Source organism: Ovis aries, chromosome 21 (assembly GCF_016772045.2).
Source record: "Ovis aries strain OAR_USU_Benz2616 breed Rambouillet chromosome 21, ARS-UI_Ramb_v3.0, whole genome shotgun sequence".
NCBI lineage: Eukaryota > Metazoa > Chordata > Mammalia > Artiodactyla > Bovidae > Ovis > Ovis aries.
In genome coordinates, this window is record NC_056074.1 from 40,742,923 (window position 1) to 40,761,605 (window position 18,683).

General features: G+C 59.9%; 2 protein-coding genes across 4 annotated transcripts; both read left to right on the top strand.

Moving 5' to 3' along the window:
* The first annotated feature begins 726 nt into the window (after positions 1-726).
* KLC2 (kinesin light chain 2) lies at positions 727-10,429 on the top strand. 3 transcript variants are annotated; one of them, XM_027960027.3, is made up of 16 exons: positions 727-938; positions 1,616-1,904; positions 4,319-4,549; positions 4,705-4,774; positions 5,433-5,655; positions 6,279-6,366; positions 6,454-6,555; positions 6,645-6,818; positions 6,913-7,012; positions 7,663-7,712; positions 7,816-7,883; positions 8,302-8,410; positions 8,513-8,671; positions 8,748-8,872; positions 9,068-9,131; positions 9,445-10,429. In XM_027960027.3, exons 1-16 carry the CDS (start codon positions 751-753, stop codon positions 9,526-9,528), a joined length of 2,124 nt encoding a protein of 707 aa, XP_027815828.1. In that variant the 5' UTR covers positions 727-750; the 3' UTR covers positions 9,529-10,429. The 3 variants fall into 3 exon arrangements, with proteins under 3 accessions (XP_027815828.1, XP_027815829.1, XP_027815831.1); XM_027960028.3 differs by having other exon boundaries at positions 9,068-9,125; XM_027960030.3 differs by having other exon boundaries at positions 1,666-1,904.
* A 744-nt stretch (positions 10,430-11,173) lies between these two features.
* RAB1B (RAB1B, member RAS oncogene family) lies at positions 11,174-18,350 on the top strand. The gene is made up of 6 exons (XM_027960031.2): positions 11,174-11,245; positions 13,002-13,074; positions 13,363-13,458; positions 13,570-13,665; positions 16,692-16,823; positions 16,918-18,350. Exons 1-6 carry the CDS (start codon positions 11,232-11,234, stop codon positions 17,110-17,112), a joined length of 606 nt encoding a protein of 201 aa, XP_027815832.1. The 5' UTR covers positions 11,174-11,231; the 3' UTR covers positions 17,113-18,350.
* Positions 18,351-18,683: the final 333 nt, after the last annotated feature.

The window sequence follows — 18,683 nt, forward strand, 5'->3', positions numbered from 1 at the left end:
ATGACATCACCTTGTCCTGATCGTCCAGTCCACAGCATTCGTGGTGGTGCTCACCCACAGGGTCAAGAGTGTTTCTGCCAATGCCCGGCTGCCCCTTGTCACCTTTTTCTCTTTCATGGCCGGAAGCCTCTGTTCCTTCCTCCCAAGAAGCAGCCCTAAGATGCCGGGAACCACCTCATGGGACAAGGAAAGCTCCAAAGGAATTGGGTGGGGCATAACCACCGATTAGAGACAAATGAGTGTAGGGTTATTACCTGTGACACTGGGATAATAGCAGTGCCCACTTTATTCGGTCTTTGTAAGCGTTAAATGCACTTAAGGCATCCAAGCGCGCGGCACTCAGTAAGCGCTCAGAAAGTGGCACTCCGCCTCATTCCATGCCAATAAATGTCAAATGTCCCGATCTGGACTCTGAGGAGGCCGAGACTTCTCCCTGGGCCTCCGGGCCTCAGTTTCTCCCGCCGTCCTCTCTGGCCGCAGAATAAGGTACGTTCAGGTACACATCCTCCCCAGCCAGTCCACACTCCCGCGGTCTCGGGGCTGGTTACAACGGAGGACTACGAGGCCGCAGGAGCTTGGGAGGTGGCGTCGGCGGCGGCGGCGGCAGCGGGGACACTAGCGGGTCTAGCCCACGCCCCACGCCTCGGTGACCACGCCCCGTCGCCAACAGCTACGCCCCCTGCCCCTCCCCCTGGCCTGGAGTGGGCCCCGCAGGCGTGCTCCTTTAAGGCAGCCTGCCGGCCTAAAGGAATGTTTCGCCCCCTCCGACGCCGCCAAGGTGCCGGCTTCACCTTTAAGGCAGCGCAGGGACTGCTGGGAAGGCCGGCGGGATGGAGGCGGCGGGACCAGCTCACGGCGGCTGGTCCGGGTGAAGCGGCACCGGAGCCGGAGCCGGAGCCGGAGCCGGAGCGCGAGGCGGGCCTGAGCGGGAGACTGAGGTCCGCGCGGGCCGATCGGGCTGGGGGAAGGGAGCTCGGGGTCGGCCTTAGGGGAGGGGTTGTCTGGGGCGCGGCTCGTGAGAGGACCAGGCCGGCCCGCGGGGAGGGGGCGCGGTTCTGGATGACCGGGGTCGGGAGCTTTCAGGGGAGGAGGGGTCCGCAGGATGTCATGCTGGCCTACGGGGAGGGGTCGTCGTGGGCGCGGCCTGGGGGGGAGGGGACGAGGAACCCCGCGATCTCAGCTCCTTAGCGGGAGCGTCTTCCCAGGGTCGGCCTCCCCAGGAGGAGGGCTCTGTGGCTCGGCCTGCCTGTTGGGGAGGGGGCGCTGTCCGAGGGAGCTGGGACCGGATCTCTGAGAGGGGCTGGTGTCTCCGCACGGGAGTAAACCCCTCACTATCCCAGTAGGATCGTCCTCTGGCGCCTCCTGTTCTAAGGGAGCCTCTGGGGAAGCCCCGAGACCGGGTTGCCTAAGCCGGCCTTGAGCCAGTGGTCTGGGCCGAATCCGGGTCCAGCCTCGCGGGTCGCACCGCATTGCGTCTCCCGGGCCGAGACGAGCAGAGCGCGCCCCCTGTAGGCCGAGCGCGAGCACGGTGCGGGCTGCTATCTGGGGGACCGGGCTCCCGGGGGACCCAGGCGTCCGGGGGGCCCTAGGTGTTTACCTAATCTGGGGCGGACAGCGGCTTGGCCCCAGGCCCGGCACCCCCTGCCCGCCCTCTCGCCTTCACAGGAGGTACAGCCATGGCCACGATGGTGCTTCCTCGGGAGGAGAAGCTGAGCCAGGATGAGATCGTGTTGGGCACCAAGGCCGTCATCCAAGGGCTAGAGACCCTGCGCGGGGAGCATCGTGCCCTTCTCGCTCCCCTGGTCGCTCATGAAGCTAGTGAGGCAGAGCCGGGCTCACAGGAGCGCTGTGTCCTCCTGCGCCGTTCCCTCGAGGCCATCGAGCTGGGGCTGGGCGAGGCCCAGGTAGGCTGGTCCGGGGTGCTGAGGAGGGAGGTCACGGGAGGGATGGAGCCTTGCAGAGGAATCCTGGCAGTGTAGTAACAGAATCAGCATGGAAGGAAGAATCTGTGCCTTGGAGCCTTATGGTAGGATCTGGTAGATATCTATTGAAAAAATGGATGGGTTGAGCCCAGGAGGGCTGATTATCTGACTTCTCTGCTACCTAGCAGAGACTGCATGGCCTAGGGAAACAAAAAGGAAGTCCTTAAGGACCCCTCCCCTCATTTATTCTTTTATTCATTTGTTAACAGGTAAGTTATCAAGTGCCTACTGTGTGCCAGGAAATGTGTTAGGTGCCAGGGATACAGGTCCAACAAGACAGACAAGATCCCTGCCAAGTCTAGTAAGAGAAGAGTCAGAAACACATATATTTATTCAACGTTACGGTGAGTTCTCAAAAAAAAGGTATGGCAGGAGGTCTCATCTATTGGTCAAGCTACACTTCTGAAGGAATGACATTTAAATCAAGATCTGAGTGACAGAACAAAAAAGGAGAATGAGAGATTGTGTGTGCAAAGGTCCTGTGGTAGAAAAGATCTCGTGGTGGGAGAACTGAGAGAAGACTTGTCTGACTGAAGCTTCATGAGGAAAGAGAGGGGCAGAAGAGGTCTATGGAGAAGACAGGGGCCTTATTAGTCTGGGTTTTATTCTTAGGAAGTCAAGAAGCCTTTGGAGGGTTTAAGCAGTCACAGCACATGGCCTGGCTTAGGCTTTAAAAAACTCTCTGGCTGAGGTGTGGAGAGTGAATGAGGATGGGTCAGGGTAGAAGGAGGTAGCAGGTGTTAGGAAGCCACTACTGGAATTCAAATGAGAAATGGCAACTTGGAGTAAAGGGGTGGCCATGAAGCTAGTAAGAAGGGGGTGAGTTCTAGACATTCTGGAGGTAGGTTGAGCAGGGCCTGGGGATGGACTAAAGGAGAGGGAGAAGGTCTGTGGTTTGAGCAAATTAAGAGGAGGGGACTTCCCTGGTGTTCCAGCGGTTAAGAGTCTGCACTCTCAGTGCAGGGGGCGTGGGTTCAATCTCTGGTCGAGGAACTAAGATCCCACGCGCTGTGTGCAGCAGCCAAGAGATAAAAAATATAAAAATAAATAAGTTTTTTAAAAAAAGGAGAAGAGAGTGTGATGGATCAGGAGTTCTGTTTGGGTCCTCTTAAGGAGCTGGGGCTGCTAGGATGACATGCAGATGGAGATATCTGGGAGGCACTGGGGTGCACGAGGAGTTAGACTCTTGGGAAAAGAGTCTTGGCCCACTCAGATCCTGGCTGAGACACTGCCTGGCTCCGTGAGCCCTGGGCAGGTGGTATTATCTTGGTTTCCTTGTTTTTAAAAGAAGGATCACACCATATGCTGTATATATGTCCAGGCTGTTTAGGGAATTTGAAAACACGTGTCACTTGGGTGTTTGCTCATCAACTAGAAAGCACATGGTTCTAGACTGCCCAGCCCTCTGGAAGGGCAATGTGTTGGTCATTCACTCCTTGGCCAGTTGACTGCTAGGTACAGAGATGAACATACCGGGGCACCTTCCCAGGGCAGGTACAGGTGGGCAACAGAATGGTGTGTGGGGGGGTGGGTGAGATACCCTGCTTTCCTGGGGCCGAGAGCATAAGAGGGAAGAGGCTTCACTGCAGAAATGACTCTGACCATGAGGAATGGAGAAAGGGTAGCACCTAGCAAGGCCTCAAGGCAGGAAGAGCCTGGAAGCTCAGGAAAGGAGTCAGGGAGTTGGGGAAGAGGGATGGGAGCTGAGGCCCCTGCATCCCCTTCCCTGCCTCTCTGGTTCCCCAGAAAACCAGGGGTTTAGGACACATACTCCTCTCCCTGGGAGCTGCAGGTGGCCCCTGGGCAGAAGTCAGGATGGGGTCTCTTGGTATCCTTTCAGCCATCTCTCAGGAATCTTTGGAAAAGTGCTAGCCCTGGGCCAGGGGCAGTGGTTTAGTGGCTCTGGCTACAGGGCTTGAGTACAACTCCTCAGAGAGACAGGAAGAGAGCGGCCAGCTTGGAGAACGGGCAGCACCCCAGTCAGCGCTCTTCATGATCAGAACAACTGGACGTCTATGCGGAGGGCTAGCTGGAGGCCCCAGGAAAGGGGATGATGGGTTCTTTCAGAGTCTAGCAGAGCCAGCCTGGGAGCCCAGGGGTCCCTACTGCAAAAGGAAGGAGCTGGGGATCCCCAAGCCTCCTGGGTTCAGGTCTCAGGCTGTGTGTGGTCTGTTTGGGGCCCTGGGGCAAAACTCTGTCAATGAGAGAACTTGGGACCCTCAGGCTGGCAGCTCCTCCAGGCCTGGCTCTTTTCTGGGCCCCAGGAGGCCCAGGCTGGGCATGGTGTGGGGGCGGGTGGATAGGGCTTTGACCTCCATTCTGGCTGTCTGCCACAGGTGATCTTGGCGCTCTCAAGCCATCTGGGGGCCGTGGAGTCGGAGAAGCAGAAACTGCGGGCCCAGGTGCGGCGCTTGGTGCAGGAGAACCAGTGGCTGCGCGAGGAGCTGGCGGGGACGCAGCAGAAGCTGCAGCGCAGCGAGCAGGCCGTGGCCCAGCTCGAAGAGGAGAAGCAGCACTTGCTGTTCATGAGCCAGATCCGCAAGTTGGATGAGGACACCCCCCCCAACGTAAGCCCCGGTGTAGCCATTGCAAGGCCACTGCGGGGGGTGGGGGGCAGGTCCAGGACCAGGGGAGGTGCCAGGGAACAAGCGCAGTTCCCACCCAGCCTGCTGACCCCTGGGCTGCCCACATTCCCTGACGCTCATCCTGTCTCCCTCCCCAGGAGGACAAGGGGGATGTCCCCAAAGACTCTCTGGATGACCTGTTCCCCAGCGAGGAGGAGCAGAACCCAGGTGCAGAGGGGCGGCTGGCTTTGGGGGTGGGAAAAGAAGACTGGGTGAACCAGTCCCTGGGACCCAGAGGTCACAGGAAACGAGGTCTGACTGAGTGACCACCAGGTGCTTCCCTGCCTCGTTTCTGATCATAACATCCCAGCATGAGCACTTAAAAGGCTGGCTTTACCTGTTGCTTCTCTCATCCCCTCAAGTTCCGTGAGGAGCAGGCATCACAATTCAGAGCCCTGGAGCCGCCCGGCCTGGGTGCGAGCCCTGACTTGCACTCTTTGGTCTGTGACCGCTGGTAGAGTTTCTTTTCTTCTCCGAGCCTCCCCCGAGGGTTAAAGGAGGACGCACGCGCAGCACTGAACCCCAGGCTGGAGCCCCGGGCCAGTGCTGGCCTTGCTCATGTTTCCTGTGCCAATCAGAGCCTCCCTTCTGCAGATGAGGTGGCGGCCGCTCCTCTCGGGAGCGAGGCGGCTTGCTCTGGGCCACATGGCTTGAAGTACCAGAGCTGGGCCTCCACCCTCTCTTTCTGTGGCTTGCCTGGACCCTCTCTATAGATGCGGAAAGTGAGAGAGGGTGACAGTGACTTGCCCAGGGCCACGGGTGTGATCAGTCAAAGCTGCCCCCCAGCTCAGGGGGTACATCTGGCCTCCCCTCCTTGGCTTTGCAGCCCCCAGCCCTGGAGGAGGCGATGTGGCCGCCCAGCACGGGGGCTATGAAATCCCGGCCCGGCTGCGCACCCTGCACAACCTGGTGATCCAGTACGCCTCCCAGGGCCGTTATGAGGTGGCCGTGCCCCTCTGCAAGCAGGCCCTGGAGGACCTGGAGAAGACATCGGGCCACGACCACCCGGACGTGGCCACCATGCTGAACATCCTGGCGCTGGTCTACCGGTGAGGCACCCCCCCGACCACGGTCACCTGTGGGAGCACTCTTCCTGGGGATGACAAAGCACTGGTGCCTGCAGTGGGCCAGGACTCGGGCTCCACTAGGCAGCAAGCTGGGTGACAGAAGGATCTTGTCCCCAGAGAGGGCTGAGCCCACAGCAGGGCCTGGGCTACACATCATGCCTCAGTCTAGTGCGGGAAATGGGCTTGGACAAGACTGGGGAGGGGGCAACATACAAGCGCGCTGGGCACAGCCTCTCCAACACCAAGGCTTGAGGCGGGCCTCTGGTGAAAGTGGAGTTTGCCCAAAACGTAAGGGGATTGGAAGTTTTGTTGGCAGAAAGAGCAGCAGGAGCAGAGGCCCTGGGGAATAGACCACAAGGAACACTGGGCACGAGGCAGTGAGGGCAGGGCATGGGGGGTGTCTGGCTCATACCCCAGCACTGCATGTGCTTCCTGCCCAGAGCCCGCCAAGCCGGAGGGCAGGGGCTGACCATGTTTCTCAGTGCCCTGGGTCATACCCCCATCGTGCTCACTCATCAGAACAGGCAGAAGGAGTGACCCCAGGGATCTGGGGAGGAGGGCCTTGGGCTGGAGGATACCATTCATCAGCTCGCACCTGCCCCTAGGGACCAGAACAAGTACAAGGAGGCTGCCCACCTGCTCAATGATGCCCTGGCCATCCGCGAGAAGACTCTGGGCAAGGACCACCCAGCTGTGAGTGAGGCTTCCTCCCCGCCCCTCTGTAGGTCCCAGGTCCCAGCAGGGCCCAGGTCACGGAGCCTCTGTTCTCCCCTCCTCTAGGTGGCTGCAACACTGAATAACCTGGCAGTCCTGTATGGCAAGCGGGGCAAGTACAAGGAGGCTGAGCCCCTGTGCAAGCGGGCGCTGGAGATCCGGGAGAAGGTGGGAGTAGGCAGCGCAGGGCCGGCCAGGTGGGCTGGGGGTGCCCCTAGGCTGGCCCCGAGCCCAGCCACTGGTTCCTCTGGTGCTAGGTCCTGGGCAAGTTTCATCCAGACGTGGCCAAGCAGCTGAGCAACCTGGCCCTACTGTGCCAGAACCAGGGCAAAGCCGAGGAGGTGGAATACTACTACCGGCGCGCGCTGGAGATCTATGCCACACGCCTTGGGCCTGACGACCCCAACGTGGCCAAGACCAAGAACAACCTGGTGTCCTGGGGCGGAGGGGGCCTGGAGGAGGGGGGAGGAGGGGAAAAGACTCAATTCCTTCCATCTTGCTCACCTCTGGGCCCTGCCCCTCCAGGCCTCCTGCTACCTGAAGCAGGGCAAGTACCAGGATGCAGAGGCCCTGTACAAGGAGATCCTCACCCGCGCTCACGAGAAGGAGTTCGGCTCTGTCAGCGGTGAGCAGGGCTGCCGGGGGCTCACCCAGCGCAGGCCAGCTCAGCCACCAGCATCCACGGCAGACACCTCGGCTGGGCAGGCCTCGCGCCAGGTGTCTGGCTGGTCCGCAGCCATGTATGTGCACATGTGAGCACACGCCCCCCCACTGGCACAGCCTCCAGGGGGCTGGATCCATGCAATGCCCTCCCTGTGCACACCTGTGTCCTCAGCTTTGAGCTTCTACCCCTTGCTCTACTGGGCAACACATGCTCAGTGGGAGGGCCCAGCCCAAATGTCTTCCCCTCTGGGAAGCCACCTTCCTGGCTCCTGACAGTCAATTACTTCCTGCTCTCGGACCCCTTCAACCCAGCCCATTGCTCAGGCCTAGCACCATCTCGGGCCAGGGTCCTGAAGTCTGCAAGGGTCTGCTCACCGAGACCCCCCAGGCATAAGCTCCTCAAGCACAGGCCTGGGCCAGATTCCTCTATTCCAGGAGAGGGTCAGTCATGTTTGGGGTCTGTTTCTTGTCCGTTCATTCATCCAACGAAGGCCAACCCTGGTTCTTCTTGAGTGCCCCTGACTGCCCCCACCCAAAACCCCAAAACCCCAGTCCTGTGTCCAGCCCACCCAGGAGAGGCCTACATGAGAGGCTGTCCTTCTCCCTCGGCAGGGGACAACAAGCCCATCTGGATGCACGCAGAGGAGCGGGAGGAGAGCAAGGTAGCCCCATGGGGCAGGGCCGGGGCAGGTATCTGTGGAGAGAGGGCAAGGCGGGCAGTATGCTGGGGGCCCTTCTCTCACCTCCCACGTATCTCTCCCCCAGGATAAGCGCCGGGACAGCACCCCCTATGGGGAATATGGCAGCTGGTACAAGGCCTGTAAAGTAGACAGGTGAGGAGCACAGAGAGGCAGGAGGGGGGCGGCATCATGGGTGCGTGCCAAGGCCAGGCTCCACACACCATACTGCTCAGCCTCGGAACACACACTTTGTCTCTGTCAGCTCATCTTTCCAGGCCCAGGTCACAGCCCACCTGTCCCAGAAAGGCTCTGTCCTCCAGGGAAAACCTGATGATCTCGCTCCCGGGGTTCCCAGCTTTCAGTCCTGGGGGGCAACATCCCACTTAGGGCCCTGAGGGGATCCCCCAAGATAGAGGTGAACCCAGACAGACCTCCACCAGGGCCCTGCCCGCCAGAGGGGTTCCGTTTTGGTTGGCTGGAGGCTCCTCAGGGCCAGTGGGGGCTGGGTGTCAGGGTGGGCCCTGATTCCTGGGTGCACGGAGTCAGAGACCGCCCTGCTCCCCGTCCGCAGCCCCACAGTCAACACCACCCTGCGCAGCTTGGGGGCCCTGTACCGGCGCCAGGGCAAGCTGGAAGCCGCGCACACGCTGGAGGACTGTGCCAGCCGCAGCCGCAAGCAGGTAGGGCGACAGACACAAGGGGTGTGGGCAAGGGCCCGTGTGGCCCGATGTGTGATCCAATTGGGGCCCCTTGCTCACCTGACATGCCCTGCCCCTGCTCAGGGCCTGGACCCCGCAAGCCAGACCAAGGTGGTGGAGCTCCTGAAGGATGGCGGCAGTGGGCGTGGAGACCGCCGTGGCAGCCGAGACACGCCCGGGGGTGCAGGGGCTCGGTCTGAGGCTGACCTCGAGGAGGCAGGGCCTGCCGCCGAGTGGAGTGGGGTGAGTCCAGCAGCTGGCTGGCCCAGGGGGCTGTGTAGCCAGTGAGGCAGAGACGAACCTGTCGGCCTCCCTGCAGGATGGCAGCGGCTCCTTGCGGCGCAGTGGCTCCTTCGGGAAGCTTCGGGATGCCCTGAGGCGCAGCAGTGAGATGCTGGTGAAGAAGCTGCAGGGGGGTAGCCCCCAGGAGCCGCCAAACCCCAGGTAAGCCCTCCACCCTGGTGAGTCTCTCAAGAACCCACCCAACAACCTACCAACCCCAGCTGAACTCTGGACCCAGGGTGAACTCTGTCTCACTCAAGCCCCATTCCGCCCCTGCATCAGCCTGCCTTTCACCGACCCTTCCCTGTCCTCCCTGAGTTCCTCTGTGGGCAAATCCTGACTGCCCTTTCCCCTCAGGATGAAGCGGGCCAGTTCCCTCAACTTCCTCAACAAGAGCGTGGAAGAGCCAGTCCAGGTACGGGTAGGTAGTGGTCAGCACCTGGCAGCTAAGGCCCCAGCCTCGGGCCTGCATGAGTACCTGCCAAGCTGCTCAAGCCTGTCTGTTCATCCCGCAACACTTCCGGTCTTGTCTTCATCCCAGGCCTGGCTGGACCCTGGGGAAACGTGAGGGAAAGCTGGGTGCTGCCTATGAGTGGCCAGCGGCAAACACAGTGACTGTGGAGGTGGGTGGGAGTGTCAGGGCACCAGGGGCTCTGGCTGACCAGGCCCCTTGCGGCCAGGGAAGCACAGCCTGGCAGCAGCAAAGGCTGAGCCACCTGCCCCTCTGCCCACAGCCTGGAGGCACAGGCCTCTCTGACAGCCGCACCCTCAGCTCCAGCTCCATGGACCTCTCCCGAAGAAACTCCCTCGTGGGCTAATCCTGAAGGGGCAGCCATTCGCCAGAGCCTCCACCGGCACTGTCCCCACCCCAGCCCTGCGCATGGGCCTGCTGCTTGCCCTCCTGTCTCTTCCAAGGACCCCTATCTTTTCTGTTCAATCTCAGGGTAACCTTCTCCCTTTATCATCTTAGACTGAGCCCTGGAGGCTGGGCCCGCCCGCTCCAGCTCTCCCCCTTATTTATTCCTTCCAGCAGGGCCTCTCTTCCCTAGGTTCAGGGCCAGCAGAGGGGTTGGGCAGGGTCTCCAAGGTAGAGAGACTCAGTGGCCCGCTCTCCGCAGACCCGCGATCCAAGAACACTAAGCACCTGCGGTCCCTTCAGCACCCAGCCTTCCCCCGGCTGTTGCTTCTGTATATAGAGAAATAAGTTATTGGCCACACCCCTCCCCTCCGTCCTTGGTACTATCCAGCCTCCCCTCACCCCACCCTTCTCTAGTGGTACCGCCCAGGCCTTAATCAACCCTATTCCGCGCGGTGGTATCTCCCTGGTTCCACATCTCAGGGGCGGCGCCTCCCCAAAGGGTTCCCTGGGCCTTCTCGCGTTCCTCCCGGCCTCTTAGGGGTGCGCCCGGACCCGCCATCGCCCCGTTTCCCAGGACGGAAAGCCTGCCCTATACCCGTCCTCTCCCCGCCGGGCCCTGCCCTGCAGCCGGGTCTTATGCACTGCCCTGCCCGACCCGCCCGCCCCGCCCAGGCTCGGCCTGACCCCGCCCCGGGCACCGCCCACAGAGCCATCCTACCACGCCTCCTCCCGCGTCTGCAGCTTCTTGAGACGGGCAGTGATGGCCCCCAGTGGCAGGAGGGGCTGCCCCAGTTGGGAAATGAGGCGGTCGCGCTCTATTTTCAAATGTTGCTGTAGAAATAAAGACGGTTTGACTCTGAGCCGGGCTTGTTTTGGGCGGAGGCCGAGAGCTCCTAGTGTCTCTACGTCTCTAGGTTGGGAGTGGGGTCGGGAGAGGCTGCGAGTATGAGAGAGAGAGAGAGAGAGTGTGTGTGTGTGTGGTTCACATCTGGTTCCGCGCAGCTGGAGCCCAGTAGGCTTCTATCCCGGAATTGTTTGGGGGCCCCACAGATTCAGGAGTTTTTTCTAACAACCTTCATCTCTGAGATTCTATAGATCATGGATTTTGAGTTTTATCCCTGACCAACCTATTTGACCTTGGGCGAGTTACTGAGACTCGAGTTTTTCACCTATAAAATGTGGGTGACACCTTCTTCCTGGGGTTGTGGCTGGGAGTTAGGAGTGCCAGCACACCAAAAACCCTTGATAAGTGAACTTTTACTAATATACCCGGAAGCGGGGAGTATAAGGATGAATGCCTCTGTCAGGTGTGAAACGCCAATCCCAGCACTAAATTGAGCCGGGACGCGGTGAGGCTGCAGAGCGCGGTCCTTAAGCCCAGGTGCGTCTGGGGGGCGAACTACAAGCTCCAGAAGGCAATGCGCGGCGATGGAGGCGTGGGCTAGGAGATTCGGGCTCTCCGGTCTACGCCTGCGCGGCGGGAGTGAGTTGGAAAACGTACGGGGACTACAAGTTCCGAGAAGCAATGCGTCGAGGCCCCAGTCGGGAACGTTTGCGCCTGCGCGTCGCGGGCGGGGTCTCTGGGGCGGAGCGGCCACCATCTTGGAACGGGAGGCGGAGCAGAGCCGACTGGGAGCGACCGAGCGGGCCGCCGCCGCCGCCATGAACCCCGAATAGTGAGTGCGCCCCGCCCGCGCCGTGCGGCGCAGCCTCGATCTCGAGAACGGGACTGTACGCTTACCGGGGTTGTCCGGCCCGGGTCAGGGCTGCGCGGCGCCCCCACATCCGGGTCTCCTTCTTCCGCTGACCTCCCCCCCCTCACATCCGGGTCCTGCCCCTCCCGCGGGGGCCCCAGGACCCTGACTCAACACCCCGAGTTCTCGCACACGGGCCTGGAGACTGCGACCCCGAGGGGCACCACTTGGAGCCCGAGGCACCGGCACCACCAGGCCTTGTCGGTCAGGTGACCCTGCAGCCCCGCTCTTTCCAGGCCTCAGTTTCCCCACCTGCTGCCTTAGAGTGGCGATCGGGGAGCTGACGACAGTCCTGATAGTGGAGCCAGTCACCAGCGTTTCTGGTCTCGGTCCAGACTCGGGCCGTTTAGGTCGGGCGGTACTTTCTGCTCTCCGGTCCTCCCGGAATCCGGTTCCTGGAGGCTGGCCCTCTGGGTAACTCGCTCGCAGGCTCTCCCATCCAGGCTGCTGGATCAAAGTGCCGGGTCGCCCCCGGCGGCCGGTCCCCTCCCGCCCTCCCCTCACCTTTGCGCAAGCCCCGGCGCCACTGTCACACCCCTTCCCGTCGCCGTCACCCTGCGGATGAAGTTTACACGAATGTGGCATTTGCTTCCACCCTTCCAGTGGGATTCTTTTTGTTCCTCAAACTCTCCTCACTTCTTGGTCACTCCCCCTACGGGTAGGTGGCCCGCGTTTCTGCCTCGACTTCTCACTGACAGCTTTCACCAAGTGTCGATTATCTTCTTCCTCTTCTGCTACTTCCTTTTTGCTCTCCAGATCCAGACTTCACATTTTCCTTGGGGAAGGGTGAAGCTCTGAGCTGGATCATAAGGGGAAACAGAGAAGGGTACCAACAGGCTTTCAACGAGACTTTGGAGTCTGAACCTGGTTTCCAGTATTAAAGTTAACAGCTGTGTGAGTTAGGGCAAGTTGCTTCCGTTCTCTGGCTTGTGGTTTCCTCATTAGTTGGAAATAAAAGCACTCACTTCAGTGGACTGTTGTAAAGTGTAAATGAGATGATGAATTTGAAGTACTTAGCACAGGGCCAGGCACCAGTGTAAACTTGATACATTTTGTTGTTGTTGTTCAGTTCCTGAGTCCTGTCCAGTTCTTTGTGACCCCATGGACTGCAGCACACCAGGCTTCCCTGTCCTTAACTGTCTCCAGGAGTCTGCTCAGATTCATGTCCACTTAGTCAATGATGCTGCCTAACCATCATTGGCACTTGTTGACCCTCTCTTCTTAGAAGCTTCGCACCAGGCTCTCTATGTAGAAATTCAGTTCATAAGTTCTAGGCTGGGCCCTGGCCTCCACTTCTGGGGCCTCTCCTGCCCAGTCAGGTACAGGCCCAGGGTAGTGCAGTAGGGTTTCCCTGCTGGACTAGAAACCATGGAGTCTATCAGGAACCAGTCTGGGATACCCAGCTCTGTCACCTGACTGATTGTGATCCTTCGCAAGTCACGTTCCTTTCTGTGCCTCTGTTTTCTTCTCTGTAAAGTGGAAATTCAGATGCTCCCCTTTGGGCCAGCGGTGTTATGGGGTGTGGTCAGCCCTCCCCAGCCCCAGACTTGCAGGAGGGTCTTATGAGTGCCTCATTACCCTAATCTGAGGCACACATCGTGTTGTGGGAGAATGCTGTAGTTGTGGCTTCAGGCGGGCTCCCTGCCCTCCTTCACATCTTCCCATCCTTTCTCTCCAGTGACTACCTGTTTAAGCTGCTTTTGATTGGTGACTCGGGCGTGGGCAAGTCATGCCTGCTCCTACGGTTTGCTGTGAGTAAGAAGCTTCCCATACCATCCATCTAGGGTCCTGGCTGGTGGCCTGAGGGAGGTGGGGCAACAGAGAACAGTGGTTGCAAGACCCAGGAGACCAGGGATGAAGTGGCAGGACCTGCCCACAATATATCTGACTGAGCAAGGGCATAGGGCTGGCAGGTTGGAGTGTGAGAACTGGGGCTCAGCAGTGAGGCACTCAGGTGGGGCAGGGAACCAGAGGGAGGTTTTCCAGATGGGCCTCAGACCTGTCTGCTCAGGCCATCTCCCTGGCCCCCGGTCTTCCAGGACGACACATACACAGAGAGCTACATCAGCACCATCGGGGTGGACTTCAAGATCCGAACCATTGAGCTGGACGGCAAAACCATCAAGCTTCAGATCGTGAGTGTGGCTGCTCCCAGAGCCCCGGTGCAGAGGCATCTGCCTTCACAGGGGAGGGGCTCTGGGCATGGAGCCCAGGGCTGACCTGCCCCTTCTCCGACTGTCTTGTAGTGGGACACAGCTGGTCAGGAACGGTTCCGGACCATCACTTCCAGCTACTACCGGGGGGCTCACGGCATCATCGTGGTATACGACGTCACAGACCAGGTAGTCCTGGGCTCACTGTCCCCCCTTTTCCTCCTCAGCCTCGGGTCTTCGGCTTTTGCTTCTTTTTACTGTTCCCATCCTCTCTTCCTCATGCTGCCCGGAAAGGAGACTGTTCCTGGATTTATTTCACGAGGAGGCAAATAACTGCAGAAATGGATCCTCCCCAGGCAGGCCCTGCTGTAGGGCCTTGACAGAACCAGGCCTCACCTCCCTGTCAAACCTTATTCTAGACCTTCCAGGCACCTCTGTTTGGTGGGTTAGTCAGCTGATTGGTTGCTGTGCTGGGCTCATGGCCTCCTGGGCAAAGACCCTGTGGCGAAGCAGTGGGAGGGGCTTACACAAGGAAGTAAAGGAGCTGTGTGCTCTGGGCCCCATGTGAGCAGAGTTCTGGGAGCCCTGAGTCTGCTGTGGCAACTTCAGTCGCATGTCAGTAGCAGTGGTGATGTTAACAGTGAGAAACAGTCCTGCCCCGCCTTACAGTTCACAGATTCTGTCACAGCCCTCTGATGCTCATATCATTCCAAAGAGGTCTGGATTATATTCCCGTTTCACAGATGAAGAAATGGGTCTTAGGCCCTGCAGCTGCTCAAGTGGCAGAGCCTGAAAGCCCGTGCCTACTGATTCTACCAGCTTTGTTGTTTTTAAACTTTGTTGCTTAACGCGGGTCCGGCCCTGGGTACATGGGAGACGCTTACATCAACCCCAGGCCAGGAGGAGTCCCTGCTCCAAGGGGCAGCTGGATTCCAGCTCGCCAGGGACTCATGCTGCCTCCTGGCCAACAGGCTGTGGATGAACTGTGCTCCACTCAGGCGCAGGTCACGATGGACCTCGAACTGCCAAATCCTGTGACCTCATTTCAGTTTTTGCCACGATTGACCTCTCGTGGCTTTTAACTGTGTTCTCTTCCCTCTCCTTGAAAAAATGACTGTCTCCAGCTCTCCCACCTCTTGGCGCCCTAGATTCTCTTTTCAGTGACTTTACTGATCCGTCCGCTGCTGCTCCCCGCACCCCGGATTTTGTGCTTCCTGACGGCCCCCAGCCTCCTAACTCCCCCTGTGCAGCCCTGGCCGCCTTGGGGTGTGGCTTTTGCTCTGTGTTTTCTGCAGCTAAACGGCCATCACTCTGGACCTCCTCCTCTGCGGCCTGTGCTGTGCTGGCACTACGTCTCTGTTAATTCTCACCTTCACGGTTTTACCCCGTGAACTAAATGGTGGGGTCCCTGTATTCCAGATGAGGAAACGGGCTTGGAAATATGTTGAGTTACTTGCCCGTGGTTTCACAGACAGGGAAGGCAAAGCCAGTGTTCATGAACCCAGGGTTCTTTGCTTACCAGCACATCCTTTCCTGCCCCTAGCCTGCCTCTAGGCCCCCCACAGAGCTCTGGATGGTCTGCAAAACCTAGTGTATCCTGTGCTGGTCTCACTCTCTCTTCCTGAACCGGCTCCTGCGTCCTCATCTTTATAACAGTGTCCCTGTTGGCCTGACCAGAAAACTCTTCCTCCCCCATCCCAGCAGTCACCGGGCCCCTCTGTTCTCCCCCATCGTCTCTCAAATCTGTCCCCTCATAATAATAGCAGTGATGAGAATAATAGCAGCTCTTGCTAATTAAGCACTTGTTATGAGACAGGCCTGCATTCATTATCTCTTGCTCAAAACACCCCCACCGGGAGGTACTGTTTTATTGAAGTGAGGAAACTGAGGTTCAGAGAGGTCAGGTGACGGATCTAGGGTCATACAGTAAATGGCAGAGGTGGGGCTAAGCCTGCGATCGTCTCACTAAATCCTGTGCTCTCGCCTGCCTCCTTGCCTGGCTCATTACGGCCATCTCCCAGTGGGTCTCCATCTTCTTGCTGGTCTGATGTGCCCTCTGCACTCCTTCCAGGACTGTCTTCCCAGAACCCAAGTGTGCTTCTGCTGCCCCCTTCCTAAGGAAACCTCTGCCGGCTCCTGGTCGTCCAAGATTCAGCCAGGCCAGGACCCTCCCCGCTCCGGCCTGCCTCTTCTTCCTCTGCTTCCCTGCCCAGGGCCTGAGTCCCAGCAATTTTCAGCTTTCCCCTCCCCCCAAAGATGCCACACCCCTCCCATGTTGCCTCCTCCCCCCGCACCTTCCCCCGTCCCCCAACCAGCACCCATATGGGGGTAGTTCACCCCTGCAGGCGCAGGTCAACTGTAATCTCCCCGAGATGAGATGGTCCTGGAGTTCCACCAGCTCCTGCCTTCTCTTACTACAGCACTGGTCACCCTGTCTTGCCCTTGCGTGCGTCCCCTGAGTGCTTTAGGGCTGGGCTCAGGCATGGTTCCATTATTTGAACCCAGTGCCCAGCCCAGGGCCCAGCCTGGGATGTGGCAGGAGGTGTACGTCTGAACCCAGTGTGGTATCATCAGACCTCTGGCTCCTAAGAAGGGAAAGCGGCTCTAGCTCAATCCTGTTCCTAAAAGTTCTGTCCTTTGTCGGCATGCCAGGAGTGGGGGTTGGGGCATGGCAGGCTGCCAGGAGAGCTGGGCTGAGTGAGGAGGCTGTTGGTGCCAAAAGTAGGATGCATGTTAGGCCCTGCTCCTAGGGTCCCTGTCTCCCTCCTTAGGCCAGGGCCGCCTCCGGGAGGGTCCTCCACCTGCCACTGGGCTCCCAGGTTTGCAACGTGAATGGGGTTTTAAGGCTGCTGTGGGATTCTTGCTAACCTGTTAGCCTTTGCTTCTGTCTTCCCTCTGGCCTGTCTCTCTTCTGATGCCATGCACTCCCCACGTGTGGTTAGGCCTTTTCTGTGTCTCAGGGAGACACAGCCTAAGCTGTTTAGGTGTTGGGGCCGTTGGGAGAAGCTGGGCCGCTCTGGCCCTGGCTTTTGGGGTCTCAGAGTTGGGCAGGCAGGAGACCTAAGCCCCATGGGGCTTCCTCTGGCTTCCTGAGCCCAGCACGCCTGCCTCTCAGGAGCCCAGGACATCCACTTTCCCCTCAAGGCCCCTGTTCTCCAGGCCTGGGGTAGGGGTAGCAGTTGGGATCAAAATACCTTTTGGTCTGGTTCCTCTAGGAATCCTATGCCAACGTGAAGCAGTGGCTCCAAGAGATTGACCGCTACGCCAGCGAGAATGTCAATAAGCTGCTGGTGGGCAACAAGAGCGACCTCACCACCAAGAAGGTGGTGGACAACACCACCGCCAAGGTGAGCGGGCCGGGCCAGGCCGCTGGGCACACCGTGGCAAGGGGGCCAGGGCCTGCCACTGCTTACCTCCTCTCCTCTCCTCTCCCCTCATCAGGAGTTTGCAGACTCTCTGGGCATCCCCTTCCTGGAGACGAGTGCCAAGAACGCTACCAACGTCGAGCAGGCATTCATGACCATGGCTGCTGAGATCAAAAAGCGGATGGGGCCCGGGGCAGCCTCGGGGGGTGAGCGGCCCAACCTCAAGATTGATAGCACCCCGGTGAAGCAGGCTGGTGGTGGCTGTTGCTAGGAGGGGTTCATGGGGTGGGACAGGAGGGGGCACCTTCTCCAGATGATGCCCCTGGAGGGGGCAGGAGGGGCTTCCCTCTCCGGGGCATTTGAATCTGTGGCTTTGGGGGTGTCCTGGGCTCCCAATCTCCCTCTGGCCCATCTGCCTGCCACCCTGAGCCCCAGGCCCCCCAGGGAGGACACCCAGGACCTGTGGCTGGGGTGGGGGTGCGGTCTTGCTCTGCTGCTGCCTCTAGGGGACTTTAACAGATACCCCACCACACACCTTTGGGATGAGGGCGCCTCTGTCTGTTTCCCTGCCCCCCATGTATGCTGCAGTGGGTCTCTCTCCTGACTCTTCTTCCTTCTCCCCCTGTACCTGCCCTGCTTCCCCAAGAGCTGAGGGCCTCCCTGGCCTCTACTGCCCTGGCTGCAGTCAGCACCTGGGGCCGGGAATGAGACCAGGGGATCCAAGGCCCTGGGATCCAGGGCCCTGGGCTAGACCTCAGGACAGGCGTGGGGCCACAGGGGCCCAGCCGCCTACTCTCCCCATCCCCCCACCCCTCCCACACTCAGAGCTTCAGCCGTCCAGCTGCGGTGGGGTGTGAGCACATCTAGGGCAGGTGGGTGGGCAGCTGCGCTGGGCCTGTGTCTTGAGCCCAGAGGGAGCCTGCTCCTGCCGCCCCCTGCCCTGCCAGATCCAGGCCCGTGTGCTGCCTGCCCACCGTGCCCCTTTGTCCCCAAGGCAGGCGGAGGCGGAAGGCCCACCGTGCCAGAGGCTGGGCACCAGCCTTAACCCTCTCTCTGCCAGCACCGCCTCCTTCCCCTGAGGCAGCACGTCTGGCTTATTCGCCCCGCCCTGTCCGTCCCTTGGAGCCCGTGAGGGCGGATCCTCACCCCCTACTTCTCTGGGAATGTGGGTGCCACCAAGGGTTGAGGGGCCTCTCCACTTCTTCCCTCACCCAGGATCCTAGCCCTCTGCCCTGTGACACAGCTTCTTCCTGCACAAAGACAAACCTTTGGTCTCTACCTGAGAAGCCATGTCCCTTGTGCTGTCTCTCGCCTGTCCCACCTGTGCCCTGCCCTCCAGCTTGTATTTAAGACCCTGGGCTGCCCCTTGGGGTGCCCCCCCACTCCCAGGTTCCCCTCTGGTGTCATGTCAGGCATTTTGCAAGGAAAAGCCACTTGGGGAAAGACGAAAGGACAAAAAATAAATAAATTTCCATTGGCCCTCGGTGAGCCGAGGGTTTTTGCAAGGAAGTTGTGGTCTGTGAGTGTGGTCTGTGGTGGGGGCGCCCTGGGGTGGAGGAAAGGAACTGGAGCCCTGGGCTTCACGGGGGTCCTGGCTCAGGCTGTGTCCTAGGGTTGCTCTTGGAAGTCCTTGACCCAGTTCCTGGAGCTAGGAGAGCTGCCTGCTTGTGCTGCTGTGGTCTGTCCCCACGGGCCCAGCACGGTTCCGGCAGGGAGGGAGGCAGCGGCCATCAGTGAGCACCTGGGGAGCCGCCGCCGACACCCACACAGGCGGCTCGGGATGGGGAGTTGGGCCGCAGCTGGAGCAGGCGGCGGGCCTGCGGACTCGGCCCCGGTGTTACC